General features: G+C 57.5%; 1 protein-coding gene across 2 annotated transcripts in view; it reads left to right on the top strand.

The window, feature by feature from the left end:
* The window catches only part of KLHL29 (kelch like family member 29), a 387,365-nt gene that overhangs the window by 354,908 nt on the left and 15,907 nt on the right, over positions 1–16,550 (top strand). For both annotated transcript variants that reach the window (XM_075557057.1, XM_075557058.1), the window contains exons 6-10: positions 1,224–1,362; positions 10,243–10,445; positions 12,096–12,355; positions 15,922–16,120; positions 16,244–16,426. In XM_075557057.1, coding sequence (XP_075413172.1) covers positions 1,224–1,362; positions 10,243–10,445; positions 12,096–12,355; positions 15,922–16,120; positions 16,244–16,426 — 984 coding nt within the window. The remainder of the gene's footprint in view (positions 1–1,223; positions 1,363–10,242; positions 10,446–12,095; positions 12,356–15,921; positions 16,121–16,243; positions 16,427–16,550) is intronic.

Here is a 16,550-nt window from a genome sequence, read left to right as displayed (position 1 = left end):
GCCAGCGCTCAGCACAGATCTGAAGGGTCTGAGCGGATGGAGAGGGCTAAGAGAGTAGGACTCATCTGACAAATTAAATAGCCCTGCTTGAAGGCAGACTAGGTCATTTGCCCAAGCACCAGGGCCTCTGATGTCTGACTCCCAGGCACTGGAGAGCAGGCTACTCACAGTGGCTGCAAGCCTCACCAAGGATGGCTGGGCCAGGCCAGGCAACACACTGGCCATCTAAAGATCCTAATGTCTGAAAGTAAGAGAAACTATAAACTCAAAAGGGGGGGTGATCAGACGCTTTCCTCCTTCCCCCTTCTGAGCCCAGCGGTTGGTCTGGGAGGAGTGACTGGCAGCTCCTCGTCTGGAACCCACAGGCCTGGACACTCTAGGTGGCCAGGGCTGCCAGCACAGGTAGGTGCACCAAGGTGGGCAGGCCCCAGAGCCCGCTTTCGGGGACCCACAGGGGCAGCCAGCCAGGCTCCTACCTTTGACCCCCTGGGGGGAGTGTGGGATTCCTGAGAACTGACCCAGTGAAGGGGAGAAGGTCCGGAGTCTCTGTAAGTGTGAGGGCGGGGAGGAGGAGCTTGCCCCTCCTGATTCTCACTGCCCCTCGATCCTCCCCCACCCCCTTCCCCACCCCATGGGCTCGAGTGTCTAACATAAGGGCGGCTGTTTTTACAGGTTGTGTGGTTTGTATTCCTCTGACCCATATCCAGTCGCTCTTACATCGCAGCACCGTTGCTTCTCTCCGTACCAGCCACGCCCGCTCTCATGAGCCTCTGGAGAACTGTGCTGTGTAGTTGGTATCACAGGTGTTAACTGTGTGTGAGAATGCATCCTCTATGTTTCCAACGGTTGGGATGGGAACTTGCCCCATCACCGGCACCCCCGGCCCCAGCCTTTCCATTTCTGGGTTTTAGCTGGATATTTAGTGACTCTGATTGTCTTTGGGGGGCTCTGGGTTGGGGTTTTCTTTCTAAATGGTGATTATTTTGGTTATGGAGGCTCTCCCAGCTCCTGCTTGTTCACACATTCTGTCTGTGACTTCTTTGGACTGTCTTGTTGAGCCAGTGTTGTCAAGAAACAGGATCTAGCGATTCCGATTTCTCTACTTCGTGGGAAAGGAGAAACATATTTTTTAATAAGTAAATAAAAAATTAAAAGGGGGAAGGAAAACAAAACAAAAACCTCTTAATGGGAACCTGGCCCTGTCTGTCTTCTCTGTTCTGCAGAAATGTTGAAGGAATTGAACCAGCAGCGCAGAGCGAAAGCGTTTACAGACCTGAAAATTCTTGTTGAAGGCAGAGAGTTTGAAGTGCACCAAAATGTTCTAGCTTCCTGCAGCTTGTATTTCAAGGACGTGATTCAAAGGTTTGCCTTCCTTCCAGCTGTGGTCGGGTCTGTTCCTTTGTAGGACGCTTTTGTGTGGCTTTTCTCCCCCCCTCTCTTGCAGGTTCCTGAAGCGTGACTCCCTGTCACAGAGCCAGTAGCCATCTCACCTTCTCCCCCCAAGTCCCAGTGGCCCCTCACACACAGCCTCAGGGCAGCCACGCCCCGACCCCCACCCCACCCAGCCTGCCCCACACAGCCTTCCTGGCCACCAGGGGCTTCTGCCCCACCCCACCCCGGGACCCCCAAGTGCATCGTGGCTCACACCCCTCCCTGAGACTAGGAGGACAGGAGACCCCATGTTAAGGGACCACTGCATGCTGCCCCCACTGGGCCAGCACAGGGTCCCAAGGGCCATTGCCACGGCTGTCGATGGCGATCTTAAATGCCAGGAAAGAAAAAAAAAATGCATCGACCAGGCTGTCTCCTTCGGAGGAGCATGAGGCTCCCAAGGGGCCGCTGGTCCTGTCTGCACCCCAATGGGAAGAGGAGACTTGTAGCCAAAGGCCCTTCCACGCTGCACGTCCTGAGACTTGTTCACTGAGCCCCAGCCAGCGGCGCCGGTGGGCAGACCATGTGTGTCCTAAACACGGTCTGTCTGCCTCGGCCCCGCCTTCTCTGCCCGTGGCCCCGGCTGTCTCGACCTGAATGAGTCTTACTGGTGCATGAGCATCTTTTTCTCCCTTCCTCCCTCCCTCCCTCCCTCCCTCCCTCCCTCCCTCCCTTCCTTCCTTCCTTCCTTCCTTCCTTCCTCTTTTTTTCTTTCTTTCTTCCCTCCCCCACCCCCTGCCATTATGTTGATTTTTCCCATTTAATTTGTCTGCTTCATACCCTCTCAAAGAAGTCAGGGGCCACCTTCTAGCTCCTTAGTGAGGGAGCGCAGCGAGGGGGTCCAGCCCGGGGTAACGCTCACGTTTCTCTCACCCATCAGCAGATTAATGCCACTGCTCATTTTGCCTTTGCAGCCTCTGGGGCAGATGCGGAGCTGGGACTGTGCTCAGAGCGGGAGGACAGGACCCCTGCTTGCTTCCCGGTGCTCGGTTTCAATTGCCAACTAATCCCCGAGTGACTGTGTTTTGTTTCAGGATGGCTCCTTGGCTGGCACCTCCTTCCGATCCGTTGTGTCCTTTCCACCCAGCCTCGCGGGCCTTGGTGGCACAGGGAGGGGCAGCTCTCTGTAGCTTCTTGCCTCCTTTGCAGACCACTCGGGTCTCCCGCTCCCCTCCAACCGTCCACGCTCAGGGTCTCCTGTGTGAGCACAGGGCTCCCGGTGGCGGGGCTTCTTCAGGCCCAGGCGGTCTTGGCGCTGACACCCTTGGCCAATCCCAGCCCCTGGCTGCCAGGTTGCAAATGTACCATCCAACCAGATGAGCAGGACAGGGTGCAGGACAGGACGGGCCTGGGATAGGAGACTGTGGGCACGAAGCACTCGGAACCACCCCCAACCCCGTCGTCCCGCCCCCCCCCCCCACACACACACACATTTACCTGAAAGGCCCTACGTTTATAGCCAACACTAACACAGCCAATCACAGGACACCACTAGGTGGGCTCCCAGGTACAGGTAGTGAAGGCTTCCGGAGAGGAGGAGGAGGAGGAAGGAGATTCCAGGACAGGGTCAAGAAGAGCAGTGGAGGAGGGGAGCAAGTCTTCCCAGAGATGGGTGTGCTTTGGCTGGGCCGCGCTGACCCCGAGCTAGGACTCGGGGCTTGTGGTGAAGGTGTGGGGCCATCAGGAGCAGCAGGCAGGGTGGCCGCATGGAGATGGGGCCCAGTAGGACCACCACCGGACCCTAACTGGAGAGGTGGAGAGGAGAGAACACCCCCTTGGGAGGGAGCTCAGAGCTGGGAGACTCTCCCAGGCAGATACAACCTCCTCCTCAGGTTTTCTCATCTGTAAAACAAGAGGCTGGTGGTCATCCTCGGGGCGGAGGGGCTGGGCAAGGCCAGCTCTAGGGGTGGAGGCTCACCGTGAGGGCTCAGGCACATCAGTCTCGGGGAGGGAGGGCGGGCAGGCTAGGAAGCAAACAGGTGAGAGGAGGGGAGACAGTGCATCAGTGTTGGGTACCATGCATGCGTGTCAACAGCATGAGGAGCATCCTCGCCGGGCAGCCTGGAGGGCACAGAAGATGGATGGATGGAAAGTAGCCTGGAGACCATCTAGGGCCCTCAGGGGACAGGGGGAGACCTGAGCAGAGCCTGAGGCACCCCATGTTAGAGGATCCCAACATTAGTTTGCCATCGTTAAACACATTCGATTTCCCTGGTCCTGATCATTTACACTAATAGCTGCAAGCAAATTCCTAATACGGGAAGGACAAGAGAACCTATCCTGGAAAAGTGTTTCCTCTTTGGCCACATAGAGAGAGCAGCTGAGGTCACCCTGCTGTTTCAGTGTCTGTCAGGCCTGTGGCCCTTGGGGACCTGATGAACAGGCACTATGTAAGCAAGCATGAGCACCCCCTAGGAGCCAGGCCTGGCACAAAACCCTAGGCAAGATGGGTGAAGTGTCCTCCTGGAACCCATGGCCTTGGGGGCATAAACAAGAACGGTCCCCAGAGCAGAGGAAGTGCAGAAAGGGAGACCCGGAGAGGCTGGCTGGCTGGCAGAGCGGCGGCCTCCAGGCAGCAGGGGCACTCGGAGGGTTTCTTGAAAGGGGTGGCATCATAAGACAGAGGTTCTGCAGGAAGGAAAGGCATCCACTGGACACAGGGCAAGCAAGTAGAGAGAGAGCAGAACCAGAGAGATCCTGGGTTGGTGGCATTAAGGAACTGCAGCGCCCTGTGTGAGGGCTGAGAGGGAGGCAGGAGGCAGGAGCCAGACCCCAGGGGCTTTGTTTTCAGCCCCTCTGACTCATGGCCCCTGCAGCTATTCAATTCAGCTGCCTGTCAGCCCCACCCATGGGTCAAGAAAAAACTGGCCAACGTCCCTTCCCCAGGTCCAGGCTGCAGGTATCCTGCCCTGCCCAGGCCGCCTTCCAGAGTGAATTGCAAGCTCTGGCCTCCTTCCTCCAATAAGGGGAAGATCTACCCGGCCAGGAGACCAGAAGACGTGTCTCATGTCATCCCTGAAACCCTCCCACAAGCCTCCAGAGGTGGGGACCGCTTAGCCACCCCCATTTTACAGAGGAAGACGTTGAGGCTCAGAGAAGTGAAATAGGCAGGAGATTCTAAGGGAGCTGGAGTCCACAGCATGTGTTCTTCCTTTGGATTTGGCCGACCCACACGAGAGCTGATCCAGACTAAGAATCCATGCAGTCTGTGAGGAAGGAAGGTAGACATCCAGGGCTGGCGGTGAGGACTGGCCTTCAAGGAAAAGTGTGTGTGTGTGTGTGTGTGTGTGTGTGTGTGTGTGTGTGTGTGTGTGTGTGTTAGAAACAAGTGCACATTTTCCAGGGGATCCCTTCACCAAAGGAGATGCAGTCCCCCTCAAAACAGGCCCTGGGCCACAGGTACTCACCCAGGCCGGGTGGCAGGCTGTGCTCAGCATGGTGAGGGAGCGCTGGAAACCAAGGCAGCCTTGAAGGGGGTGCTGAGAACACTGGGCCTGGAGTATCGGTCCCTTGGTCACTGCCCCCAGCCCCTCTTTGGATCACAAGAGGGGCTGCACACTGTACTGGCTGCCCCTCCCTCAGTAGGGTTTGCTGGGGGCGGGGGGACACCTTCACAAGGAGAGGTCAGACCTGGTAAGGCCTGGCAATCTTCTTCTGGCCGGTCATAGGCTTGAGAACGCAGCAGGGCAGTTCTGTGTCGCACCCAGAGTGCCACGCAAGAAAGACCTGGTGGTCCACCCCGCAGAAAACCAGCCAAGGGAGCAGCTCTCTTCAGACACAGGACTGGTCACCAGGAGTCAGCACAGACTCCATGGTGCCGGGCTGGGTTTCCAGTCAAACTAGGAGTGGCCCTAGGACTACTGCTTCCCTTACCCAGAGCTGTGTCTCACCCCTGGGAGTGGGACCAAGCCCTGCCCTGGGTTTTCTTTTTTGGCCCCTGGAGGAGATGGGGACACCCATCATGCCAGCTCCCTGGCTGGACCAGTGGCACCCCCTTCTTAGAGACAGGGCCAGCTCTCCCCAGACTCATGGGGTGGAGGAAGGGGCAGGGAAAGTCCAGCCAAGGAGAGGAAATCCCCAACCAGTGGCTGCAACGGTGGGCTCGAACAGACCAGCAATCGTGAGGCCAGCACAGGACCGGGAGACGTTTTGTTCTGCTGTACACCGGGATGCTGGGGCTTAGAACCGACCCGACGGCACCGAGTCACAACAAGGAGGAGGAGAGCTGCCCTCTCATATACAGCACAGCAGGCTCCCTGATGCCGGCCACGCACACACCAGCTGAGACCCTCAGCTCAGCTGCCTGTTGGCGCCCGTGGTTCTCTCCCGTTTGGACAATGAATGAAAATCCATGGACCAAGCAGCTCATTTTTTCTAACGTTCATGAAGCCCCTTCAATGTAGGAGCTTCCAAAAAGTTCATGGACAAATTCTGTTGTCTTTGCATTCTCGTGCTCCGCGGACTTTTTGAAGGCCATCCTGGCCTTCTCACCTCCTCTCGAAGAATGACGGAGAACATCGGTGAGTCTGTGTCTGTGCAGAACACTGCTTCACAGGGGTTTCCATGTAAGTCACAGGGCCTTCCCCAAGGTGCCGCCAACTGGACTGGAGCACGCAAGCCTCAGTGTGCAGGGGAATGTTTTCACCGTGGGTCCCACCCAGGCGCCACTGGCTGCAAGGGTCACCTGATGGAGTGACAGAGTTTCAATTCTGCCCACAGGGTTTTCAGTAGCTAGTTCCCCAGAAGTATGCCAGCCTCCTCCTTCTCCATAGTCTCCTCTTGGTCTGGAAGCACCACTGAAACCTGTTTGCTGCGGGTGGTCCCGCTGGCATTGGAAAGACCCACGACACAGCTGGGAATCACAGCAACACACCAGCCACCCCTGGACGACAAGCCGACAGGCGAGTGGTGGAGAAGGACATCGGGCTTGGGAAAGCAGCCGGGCAGCGACCAAGAGGAAGACCTTCGGCGAGATGGATGGACCCCGAGGTTCCTCGGCAGGCTCAGACCTGAAAACAGTTGTGAGGCTGGCGCAGGACCGGGCAGGGTTTTGTTCAGTTGGGCACGGAGTCGCTCTGGGTCAGGACCAACTCCACATTGATCCGGATGTGGGGAACCCACTGCCCTTGAGTCACCAAGGCATACCTCTTTCACTTCCTTTCTGTGTGCAGCCGGGGGTCTGTGAGTGGTGACAGCTCAGGTAGACTCCACAGGCGTGTGCCTGATAGCAAGAGGTGAGCACACATTTCTGAAGGAGGTGCGCCCCATCACTAAGTCACAATGGGGGAGCCAGGGCCTGTTTGCACGGCACACAGCCTCCGGCCCCATGCGTACCCAAGTCTGTATTCTGGGGCCGATGATGGCCTGGCTATGCATGTGGGGGTCAGGATGGGAGCTATACTGATAAGTTCCCCTTCCAAAAGAACAAAGCAACCTGGTGCGTTCCAGTGGATTCCAGATTATGGAAACTCTAGGTGTTGGGGTTGGAACCAGGCTCCCCCGGGCTCAGGCCTTTTGGAAACAGATCACCAGGCCTTTCTTCTGAGGTGCCTCTGGTTGGGCTGAACCTCCAAGCTTTCAGAAAGGAGTCAAGCACTCAGCCAACACCCCATACTTCCAAAGTTCCAACAACGCCCAGTTCCAACTTGCATCCAGTCTGCAGAGGGCAATTCTTGCCGCAGAGAAGCAATAGCTAGCAGTGAAGTGTCCGATGCCCTACTATGTAGGACTCTACCTTCCCAGCACCCAGCTAAGCAGGGGCTGTGTCCCATATCCTGTCTCCCCCTCAGCCACACACCCCTATGGGAGTAGTAGGCTCCAGGAAGTTCCCATCTTCTTCCAGGGCCCCTGGGCCTTGGTGGGAGCCGGGCAATTTCAGGCAGACATGGCATTGTCAATGCCTTCCCTGCCCTGCCTTCCCCCAGCACTGCTCCCAGAAGGTCCCCACACCACTGTGTGGGACTGGGTAGAACAGAAGGCTCACTCCCACAACCCACATAAAGCAGGGACCCCGCGGTCATTTGTGGAGTTGGCTGACCCCCACTGCTGAGAGGGGTTTCCTAGGCAAGTCCTGTCCAGAGATGGAGAGGATCTAAGGAGTGCTCAGGTCTGCTGTCGGACGCAGAGCCCCCCGCCCCACTCTCTGGACCCACATATAAATGTCCATGTGTGCTCACAGGAGCCCCCACCACAAGGTCTCCCTGGGCCTTGTCTGCCCCCTCCAGTCCTTAAATTCGACTGCCTGGCACTGTCCCTCCCATGCTGGATCGTCCTCTGCAGCCACGGGCATGAGTATTCAGCTCAGAGCCCAGGACCCTCCGGCCATGCTGCAGACTCTGTGCCCATCAGTCCCTTCCTGCCTCCACAGCATCCCCACAGTCCCCTGTGCTCCTCCGTCAGGCAGGCGCTGGCTGGTCCCCAGCGACCCTCTCCCTGGCTCAGATTCTGGGCAAAACGGGCAGACTCTGCAGGTGCCGCCATGCTTGCGGCCCCTCTGCAGGACTACGGACCCCACTGCCCGCCCACCTCCCCACAGCAACCCCACCGGCCTCAGCTTGCCAGGGTGTGTATGCATATTAGTGTGGGTGTCTGTCTGTCTGTCTGCCCCTTAGTCCCACTTCAGCTCTTCTCAGGTGTCTGCCTGGGGACACAAGGGAGACAGGGGGACAAGTCAGCCTGGGGACACAAGGGAGACAGGGGGACAAGTCAGCCTGGAGGCATGGAGGCAGCAGTGACTGGGGGAAGGTGAGCAGCCATCTGTGTACCCATCAGCCCTGCCTGCCTCGATAGACACCCCAGGGTGACTTCCACAGAGCACGAAGGACCCGAGGAGAAAAGGCCAGGCGGGCAGCATACAGGAATAAACGGAGAAGGCAGGGCAGCAAAGTGAAAGGGGGAAGAGACTCAGAGTGAGAGATGGGGCAGGGGGAGGGTGTTGGTGGCAGGGGTTGACCTGATGGCCTCTGAGGTCTGGCTGTGCCTGAATTTAGAAGATTCTGAGTTGTCCCACATTGAACTATTTTTACATGGGACAAAGTACCCAGGGGTGGGGTGGAAGGACCCATCCCAACAGCCACAGGATACAGCTGTGCCAAGTCGTTTTGAGGAAGGATTCTGCTCAGACCTCCACTGAGCCGGAACCCTACCCTCTCTAGGCCCACCCAGGGCTGGAAGTCAGACCGTCCACAGGCCCCCAGTCAGAGGAGCTGTTTCATGGGGAAGGCCACGCCAGCGCCTCTGGGCAGGGACACTGGGCACTTACTCAGACAGCAGGATCACATTTTAGCCTGTTTTAAAGGCCCTGGGAGAAAGCTGCCCTGATGATGGAATTCTAGATACTGCCATGCAGAGAGGCTCACTTATCAGCCTCATCCATAAAATCTCCAGGGAAACTTGAGACCTCATTTAGCTGAATGGTCTTCCTAGCAGAAGAGGAGGCCGAGGGTTTGAGAGGCCAAGGCTGCCAGCTAGCCAGTGGCAGAGCTGGGGACCAAGCCCCTGGTCCCCTGCCCATCTCCGCACCCCCCCCCCCATTTGCACAGGAGCCTGCCCCCCCCTCGCCAGCCTCCCTTGCCGGACACCTCAATACTCCGTTACCAGTCACAGATGCACCCAAGGGACCAGCCACCAGACTGGAAGCCCCTGGGTGGAACAGCCACCTGGCTGTCCCAGCCCTGGGCAGACGCGGCTCAGTTGGGGTCGATCTCAGGACTGGTGTGAGCGGCCTAGCCAGGCGGCCAGTTCCGTGACTTCTGTAAGACCTGCCTCCTGACTCTTAACGCTCTGGGTCTTTTTCCTCCTGGCGTCACTTCTGTATCGGTGTTGTTTTTGCTTCATTTTATCTGTTTCCTTCCAGGTCCAGCTTTAGGGCGCGGCTGGCCAGGCCTTAGGAGCCCTTACAATGGTTTATTTTATTTTTTTTGTATTTCTGTAGACACCAAATATAAAGCATACTTATATATATATATTATATATTTGTGTCCCTTTCCCCCCTCCCCCAAGTTCACAAGCCCGATGCACACTCTACACGCAGGCCACTCTGACCTCTGACCCCGTGTTCCATGTGGCAGGAGGGCCCCGCCCCTGGCCAGGTCCCAGGTCATGGCTGCTGGCTGTCTGTGGCGGAAGTCCTTGGTTGCTCCCCTCTCCCTCCACCCCAGCTCTAACCATTCTGTCCGTCTATCTCGTCTCGTCCTCGGTTTCCCAGCAATGTCATGAAGGGCTTCCTTTCCACGCCTAAAAGGAAACAATATGGTTTGGGAAAGAGGCGGGGTTGTAGCGGGTGTTGGGGGGACCTACGGGGTAGGAGGGGGGTAGGTGCGCGATCCAAGGAAGTCTCCGGATTGGCTGGGATCGCAGCTAATCGGGAGCCTCGCCAGCCTCAGGCCCGCGGGGGCACCTCCTACCCGAGGCCTGTGTCTTGGGCGCCCCCATGGCTTGTAGGTCGCGCTGGGTGGAAAGACCAGCTGCAAGCGAGGGGGCCAGCGTATTGTTTCCCTTTGAGGCCAGTCCTGGTCCTCGTCCCCATCCACAGCTCATGCTTTTTAATTTGCACCTTTTTTTTTTTTTTGCATGGACATGCCAAGTAGTGATAATGACCGCAGGGTTTTTTCTGTTCTGGGGCCTCCCTGGTCAGACTCTTTTCTTTCAGATCCCGGGTCAGGTCAGTAGGGTCAGGTGTGTCCATTGGCGTGTCCTTTGAGACTAAACGAAGGGCGTGACCGAGGTGTGCAGGGAACCCTGGCCCTGTGAGGACGCGGCGCCGCGGCCGCGGGAGCCAGCGGGTAAGGACACTCCGGTCTCTGTGCCTAGGTCCCTGCGTGAGGGCGGCCAGGGCGGCCGCGAGAAGCTGGAGCTGGTCCTGTCCAACCTGCAGGCCGACGTCCTGGAACTGCTGCTCGAGTTCGTCTACACGGGGTCCCTGGTCATCGACTCGGCCAACGCCAAGACGCTGCTGGAGGCGGCCAGCAAGTTCCAGTTCCACACCTTTTGCAAAGTCTGTGTGTCCTTCCTCGGTGAGCGGGGAGCGCATGCGGGCAGGGATTGCGGGGGAGTGGGGGGGCGCAAGGGAAGGGGGTTGAGGGGTGAGGGGGCGTCACAGATGGGAAAGAATGTGAAACCGCCAGGGGTTAAGGAAGAGAGGTCCGGTGCGGCTGAGTTTGCCAAAGGTGTTTGAAGATGCTAATTTGGATCCCTGCGTGATTAGCATGAGCCCGCCCCAATTGTAGGTGTGATTTGGGGCAAGTTGTGAGAACCAGTGTGGGGAGACCCCAGGCCTGGTCTTCTCGTCCTGCTGGCTTTACCCTGAACACATCTTATTTCCTTTAACATGCTTAATACCTGGTCCACACAGATGCTCATCTGGTAGTGGCTTGGGGGCTGTCTCTAAGATGCAAGACCTATTACTCAAAATGGGGAGCCTGATGTCAGAAGCTTCCGGCAGATCCCTAACTCAGAGATCACGCTGACAGTTTGCTGCCGCCTCACTTGGGCAGGGAGAGGGAATAACTAAGACCAGAATCTCTCTCTCTCTCACACACACACACACACACACACTCACACACACACACCACACACGTCCTCCCTGGACAGAACACACACACACACACACACACACACACCACACACGTCCTCCCTGGACAGAACACGCACACACACACACACACACACACCACACACGTCCTCCCTGGACAGAACACGTACACACACACACCACACACACACACACACACCACACACGTCCTCCCTGGACAGAACACACACCACACACACACACACACACACCACACACGTCCTCCCTGGACAGAACACGCACACACACACACACACACAATCACCACCACCACCCCAAACCCCTGGAGGTTGAGACAGAAAGTGGGCTGAAGCTGGAGATGGAAGCAGATACAGTGGAGACAATTAGGGGGCCAAGCAATATTGAATTGTCAGGCCCCCATCTTCAAAGCTGGGCTTTCCGGGCCCAAGGCACATTCAGCTAAACCTCAAGAGAGCTGTCCAGACTGAGTCCAGATTTTGGAGGGTCAGGTCAGGGGAGACTTAAGTCACCTGGGAGAGAGTGGATGGGTACATGGGGGGTGGGGGTGTGTGCTACTAGCGGCCTGGCCCTAAAGGACGCTTGTGAGCGCTCACACGTACCCACCCATTATGGAAGACATCTATGAGGAGCTGGGCCACTATCACACCTCAATGACTGAGGTCTCTCAGTCCCAGGACTTGCAGGAGCTGAAGGGGACCCAAAGAGGGTCCAAGGGAGTTGTGGTAAAAGAGAGCCAAGGGAATATCGTTGAAGCTCCCAGACCCCGGGATGCATGGAGAGTGGGAGGCAGCTGGAGGTGAGCAAATAGGACCCGAGGCCAGAGAGGGTGACAGGTAGTAGAGCAGTGGTTCTCAGCCTTCCTAATGCCGAAACCCTGAATACAGTCCCCATGTTGTGATGATCCCCCCAACCATAAAAATTACTTTCATTGCTACTTCATCACTGTCATTTTGCTACTGTGATGAATCAGGCGACCCCTGTGAAATGGTCCTTCGACACCCCCACCACACACACAGGGGTCGAGACCCACAGGTTGAGAACCACTGGAATAGAGGGATGGTGTTGCCCCCGTCCAGGGCCTTTGGTCAGTGACCTTCGCTCTTGCCCCCAGAGAAGCAGCTGACAGCCAGCAACTGCCTGGGGGTGCTGGCCATGGCCGAGGCCGTGCAGTGCGGCGAGCTCTACCACATGGCCAAGGCCTTCGCGCTGCAGATCTTCCCTGAAGTGGCGGCCCAGGAGGAGATCCTCAGCATCTCCAAGGACGACTTCATCGCGTACCTCTCCAACGACAGCCTCAACACCAAGGCCGAGGAACTGGTGTACGAGACGGTCATCAAGTGGATCAAGAAGGACCCTGCTTCTCGCGCACAGGTAGATGGCAGGCATCACAGCAGGGAGGCAGGGCCAACATGAAGTTGGGGAGAGGAGGCGGGGCTGCATGGTCTGACCAGCAGGGGGAAGCAGGGAGCCTGGGCGAGGGAAACCAAATCCAAACTGCCATCCGGTCAGTTCTGACTCACAGCCACCCTGCCTACTCATTGTGGGAGTAGAAAGCCTCATCGTTCTCCCGAGGAGCAGCTGGTGGTTTTGAACTGCCGGCCTCTTGGTTAGCAGGCCAACACCTAACCACAACGCCTGCCACCTGGGTTCTTTGGGCAGAGGGAAAGGAGGTACTTGGATGCTGAGAGAGCAGAGAGGTGACGAGAGAGCGTCAAGATGGGAATTCTGCCCAGGAGAACCCAAGCCAAACAGGAAGCCACAGAGCCCAGCTGGGCAGCCCCATGGCCCCACAGAGAGAGGGCCTCTAGGGGTTTTGAGCTCAGACCAGCAGGAGGAGCCCCGCATCCTCTGGGCACTGAGGTGAGGGGAGGACGGGGGATGGATATCACAGGGACTGAGTGGAGACCATGTAGAGGTGGAACACCGCTGAAGGTGTGGCAGAGAGAGGCTGAGTGCCTCAGAGGGGACAGATGGAGGCTCGGAGACAGTGCAGAGGGAAAAAGGAAAGGCGGGAGCTCCAGGGGGAGGTCTTGAGGTCAGGGAGCTGCTGCTGGCTTGAAAGTACTGGCCGGAGGTCCGGACCAGAGCAGAAGCACCTTGCTTATAGCATGTAAGGAGGCTCCAGGAATTGGCCCACAGCATGGGGAGTTCTCAGAGAACCCAGAATCCACCCAGAGACCAACAAATGGGGACACTGGACCCAAAGTGAGGACCCACCCAGGAAGAATTGGGTGAGGGGTGCTGAAGCCCAGAGTAACCTGAGGTCACTGGAGGCCAGATGATGAGGGCTATTGAGAGCAGGGACCCACGGGGCCAAGGAAAGGTGGAATGGGCCCAGTGCTGGTTCCTACAGCATTGGGCAGACGGAGGTTACAGACATAGGTAACATAGGTTACAGAGCTAGTGCCCCTCCCTCATTACCCCCCAGTCACCACTTCCAGGAGGATGAAGTGGGGAGGGCCAAGGTTCACTTCCAGAGGAAGGAAGGAAGGGGACTGGGAAACTGTCATAGCATAGCCTGCCAATGCACTGCCATCTCAGCCCCCAGCCCAGATGGCCCTCCCGAGCACTAGACCCTTACCGTCAGACACCCATGAGCTTCGCCAACCAGATTCCCCCCCGCCCACCCAGCCCCTCTAGTTGATCGATCCCGAGCCTGTATGTCGACCTGTGCCTCTGACTTCAGTTCATCCTGTGACTCAAGATGGACGCCACCATCCCTTTCCACTGGCCCTGGACCCCACATTTCTGTCATTTCTCCCTCCTTCATCTCTCATAAGTGGGTTTGCTTCTCTCAAGCCCCCCCCCATTCAGGCCAACTTAATCTCCCCAGAATTACTGCCAGCATCACCTAAGCGAGCCCCTTCCAAATCCGTTTTGCACGCTGCAGCCTGAGTGGTCTTTCTGAAGAGCAGACTTGATCGTGCAATTTCTCTGTTTAAAATCCCTGGTCAGTTCCCTCATCAACTCCAGAATCTGTAGCAAGCCTGGCATCAGAGGACCGGCTCTCTCCCTGTCTGCTGCCTAGCCCTCACCCTGCCAGAACCCTCCTGTAGCCAACAAGCAAACGGATTTGGGTCTGCCAGGACTGCCAGCAAGGTGCCCCGGGAGTTGCACAGGGGTTAAGCACACTGCTAACCGGAAGGTTGGTGGTTCAAACCCACTACCCGCTCCAAAGGAGAAAGATGAGGCAGCCTGCACTCTTCAGAATGACAGCTTTTTTTCCCCTTTCTTTTCTTAAGTCACTCTGTTCACTATTTAGGGTTAAGGGATAAGGAATCTGAAGGGATATTTTTTGGAGGGGGGGTTGGTTCTGACTGAAACCTACTGTATATATTAACACAGGCCATCTGAAGAAATGAAATCAACGACAATGTCCTGTCCACGCCTCCATAGATGTGGTTCTCTTGAAACCCTATGAGGGCAGTTGTGCTCTGTCTGTGGGCTTGTCACGAGTGTGGATCACCTCCACAAGGGGGGATCCACTGCCTGGTCTGTCGGTGGAGGCTGAACACATTTCAGCGAGCTTCCAAACTAAGAGGAAGCCAGGAAGAAAGGTCTGGCTGTCTGTATTAGTCTGGGTACTTTAGAGAAACAAACCTACACTCCTGTTGCCCAAGCCCACAAGTCCAACATGAACCCTTATGTCCAACACCAATCCACAAAGTCCTCCTCCATCTCACAAAACAGAGGCAATGATGCCGACTGCAGGGGGAAAGCTGAGTCAGTGAACTTGTAAGCATCTCAGCTCTGGCAGGGGTCTCCATACGGCTGCTCCAGCACCCAGGGCTGCATCAGGGTAGGTCCATGTGGCTTCTCCTTGGGGATGTCTTGCAGGAAATCAGCCTTGCCAGCTGACGCAGGGAACTGCTAAGGCAGCTGCACCCTGGTGCGACCATCACAAAGCAAGAGACCTGAGGACTAGAAAGGCGAGGCTCACTGAGCCATTTATCCTTCTGCCCTTCAATTAATCCCACATGTGTTTATCGACCAGATTGGCACAATTAACTACCTCACTATCGATGCTTTAAAAAAAATCTGACCATGCAAGGCCTGTGGGTCTGATCCCCTGGTGCGGGGGGGTGGGGGGGATGCCTAGATTTGGGGTCAGCCGCAGCCAACAGCCGCCACCACCCTGCAGCACTCAGCTCAGGTGCCATCTGCTCTGTGAAGCCTGGCGCCCCCTAAGTAGACACTTCCTCTGTGCCCCACCATCGCCCTGTACAGAACGACATCGCGTGTCCTCCCAGTCAGAGGCTAGCCTCTGCTTGTCTTTGCAGCCCAATGAGGAGCTCACGGGTGTCCCAGAGTGGTGGCACGAGGTGTTGACACGCAGTCGTCATCACTGATTGGTTGGGTGAAGCGAGAGCGGCAGGCCAAGTATCTGCCAGGCGGGAGGTCAGCCGCAAGTCCATCTCTGAAAAGCCCTCAGCAGAGGGCAAGGGACCCAGGGGTGCGTGGAAGGCAATGTGGTGCCCCTGGTGTGACGTGGGGTAGACGCGGCCTCTGACCTGTGCGAGGGGCAAGCTGGACAGCCACCATGGCCTTTCAAGGAAAGGTTACTTTCCCGGGTTGCCCCATCAGTTCCCATGATCCCCTTTGGAGGGACACGGATCCAGGAGTCTGCCTGCTTCGGCCCTAGTGCCCCTCATGCCCTGCCTGGCAGGACACAGGGGCCCCGTCTGGGTGGGGTGAATGGGGAGGCTCTGCAGAGATGGCCCAGAGAGAGGGGTGGCTGCGGCCTCCTGGGCCTCTGCCTCCCTCCCTGCCCCTCTGGCGGCTGTTAGCACCCACTCCAGACTGGGCTGAGCAGGGCACACCCCCTCCCACACCCAGGACAGCTGAACGTGGCCAGACCTTACCCTTCTCTCTTCTCAATACAACCGGCCAGTGGGTTCGGATGTGAGCCGACTAACTCCCTGTCCCCGCCCCTGCAGTATGCCGCGGAGCTGCTGGCCGTGGTGCGCCTCCCCTTCATCCACCCCAGCTACCTGCTCAACGTGGTGGACAACGAGGAGCTCATCAAGTCGTCCGAAGCGTGCCGGGACCTGGTCAACGAGGCCAAACGCTACCACATGCTGCCTCACGCTCGCCAGGAGATGCAGACGCCCCGGACCAGGCCCCGCTTCTCAGCAGGTAGCAAGGGATAGGCCCCCGAAAGGCAGGTGGCTAGGGTCCCTCTGTCCCTCACCCCCCACCCCATCCCTGGGAAGTGCCACGCAGGGCACGCCTCAAGGGTGCCCATCCGTGTCCCTGCAGGTGTCGCTGAGGTCATCGTTTTGGTTGGGGGCCGTCAGATGGTGGGGATGACCCAGCGCTCCCTGGTGGCTGTCACCTGCTGGAACCCGCAGAGCAACAAATGGTACCCCTTGGCCTCCTTGCCCTTCTATGAGCGGGAATTCTTCAGTGTCGTGAGTGCCGGGGACAATATCTACCTCTCAGGTGAGGCCCCTCGGGGCTGGGGTGGGGGATGGCATGGGCTTCCCAAGGGGACCCATCCCCTGTTGTGAGGGCTGAGGAAGGCCAAGGCCCAGAAGTGTCTACTGTGCAGGTGACACCTCTCCTA

Source organism: Tenrec ecaudatus, chromosome 8 (genome assembly GCF_050624435.1).
Source record: "Tenrec ecaudatus isolate mTenEca1 chromosome 8, mTenEca1.hap1, whole genome shotgun sequence".
Classification (NCBI taxonomy): Eukaryota; Metazoa; Chordata; class Mammalia; order Afrosoricida; family Tenrecidae; genus Tenrec; species Tenrec ecaudatus.
The sequence above is the reverse complement of the archived record's forward strand: the minus strand, read 5'-3'. Positions and strand labels throughout refer to the sequence as shown.